This window comes from Solanum pennellii, chromosome 11 (assembly GCF_001406875.1).
Source record: "Solanum pennellii chromosome 11, SPENNV200".
Classification (NCBI taxonomy): domain Eukaryota; kingdom Viridiplantae; phylum Streptophyta; class Magnoliopsida; order Solanales; family Solanaceae; genus Solanum; species Solanum pennellii.
Window position 1 is genome coordinate 20,174,004 of NC_028647.1, and position 1,844 is coordinate 20,175,847.

At 40.9% G+C, this 1,844-nt stretch overlaps 1 protein-coding gene across 1 annotated transcript; it reads right to left on the reverse strand.

Annotated features, from left to right (window-relative positions):
• Window positions 1–205: 205 nt before the first annotated feature.
• Window positions 206–640, reverse strand: LOC107003738. Its single transcript, XM_015202031.1, has one exon. It carries the CDS (start codon window positions 638–640, stop codon window positions 206–208), a length of 435 nt encoding a protein of 144 aa, XP_015057517.1.
• Between the last annotated feature and the right edge of the window lie 1,204 nt (window positions 641–1,844).

A 1,844-nucleotide genomic window follows, 5' to 3' on the forward strand; every position in this document is an offset into this window, starting at 1 on the left:
GACACTGCTGAACTATTACTCCACTCTATGACTGACTCATTAGAAATCTAGAACTTGACAACTCGAGTTTTGCAATTCATTGATGCATAACAGGCATGGAGCCAGTCTATATTAAGAATAACATCAAAATCTACCATGTCTAACTCTATTAAACCAGCCATGGTAATATTGTAACCGACGAAAATAGTACAATCATGATAGACTATTAAGCTATAATGGATTCGCCAACAGATGTGGAAACACTGAATGGTTCACTAAGTTTCTCAGGAAAAATTTCAAAGTTCATAGAAATATAAAGAGTTAGAAAAGATAAACTCGCTCCTGGGTCTAACAATGGATAAACAGTAAAGTCAAAGACTCGAATCATACCAGTAACAACATCTGGCATATTTTCCTGTTTTTGGCTATTATTGAGAGTATACAAGTGGTTTGTTCCTCCACCAACACTAGAAGTAGCTCCCCTAAGAGCAGCCTTGTCTGGTTGAGCAGCTGATGAAGATTGTGCTCTATTTCCCTCATATCCACCGCTTTTCTTACTCTTTTGGTACTCTCTCATGAAATGCATGATCTGACCGCACTTGAAATAACCCGCGGAGCCTTCACGACAAATACCGGAGTAATTATTCCACTCTTGGCGCATTACGGAGGCTTAGTACCCCCCCCACGCCACACTACCATGAGAATATGCAGGTTTAAGTCTTGAAGTTTTCTCGTAGTGCTCACTCTTATTCTTAGGTGTAGGTGCACTAGCATAGGATGGATCAGGACCCTTCTGTTTCTGTTGAAAGGATAATCAATGTGAATTATTCTTTTGCTGCCCGGACTCGTTCCCTGTCTTATCTCTCTTGCTCTTGAACTCCTCTCTATCCCTAATCTTATCTTCCTCTACCTCTTGCACAAAGACTATTAACCTTGAAATGCACATGTCCCCAATCAACATTGCAGCCCTACCGTTTTTGCTTGAAGCGTGACCCAAGACAACAAGAAACAAGTTCATTCCGCTTCTCATATCCTTAACCATCTCAGGATCATAGCGAGACAGGTGGGAGAACTTCAACCCATATTTTTGAAAACTCGAGGAGTCCTATTTCATAGTAAGGAACTCCCATACCACTTTTGCTTTCTTCAGTTCATGGGTAAAGAAACGCCCCAATAAAGCTTCTTCAAAGTAATCCCAACTTGGATGTGGTGCATCCTTATCTCTTCCCTCCTTCCACTGGTCGAACCAAGTCCTAGCCACATTGTTGAGTAGATATACGGCTAGTTCAACTCTCTCAACATCAATCACATGCATCACATTGAATACCTTCTTCAACTCTTCCACAAAGTTCTCCGGATCCTCAGTAGTACTCGAACCAGTGAATCTTGGGGGATTTATCCTCAAGAATTCTAAATCCTTGAAGTGTCATCCCCTTTTGTCGAGCTCCTTTTTGTTGACCAACCTGGCTAGTCACAACTTGAGTCAACATCACCCGAGCCCACACCCTGGATGTGGCCGGCACCCAATAACCATTGTTATTCTTGACGAACCCTTAACATGACTTACTTAACTCAGTAGAAAATTCAAACATAAGATATAATCCCAAGAAATAACTTTAATGAAAATAACTAGCCAAAGTGGCAACCCAAGTCTTAGTCAATTACAAGTGAAAGGAAAGACTAAAAAACTAATATCATTTGTGTATGAAGCCTCTAATATAAATATGGATGTTGGGACAGGACCCCCAATAATCCTAACAACTGAATACTAAACAAATAGCTAAAACTAAAGATGTCCACCCGAATGAAGGAAGGCTCACAAGCTGACTCTGAACTGCTAACAGGATCAACGGTGCGCCAAATAC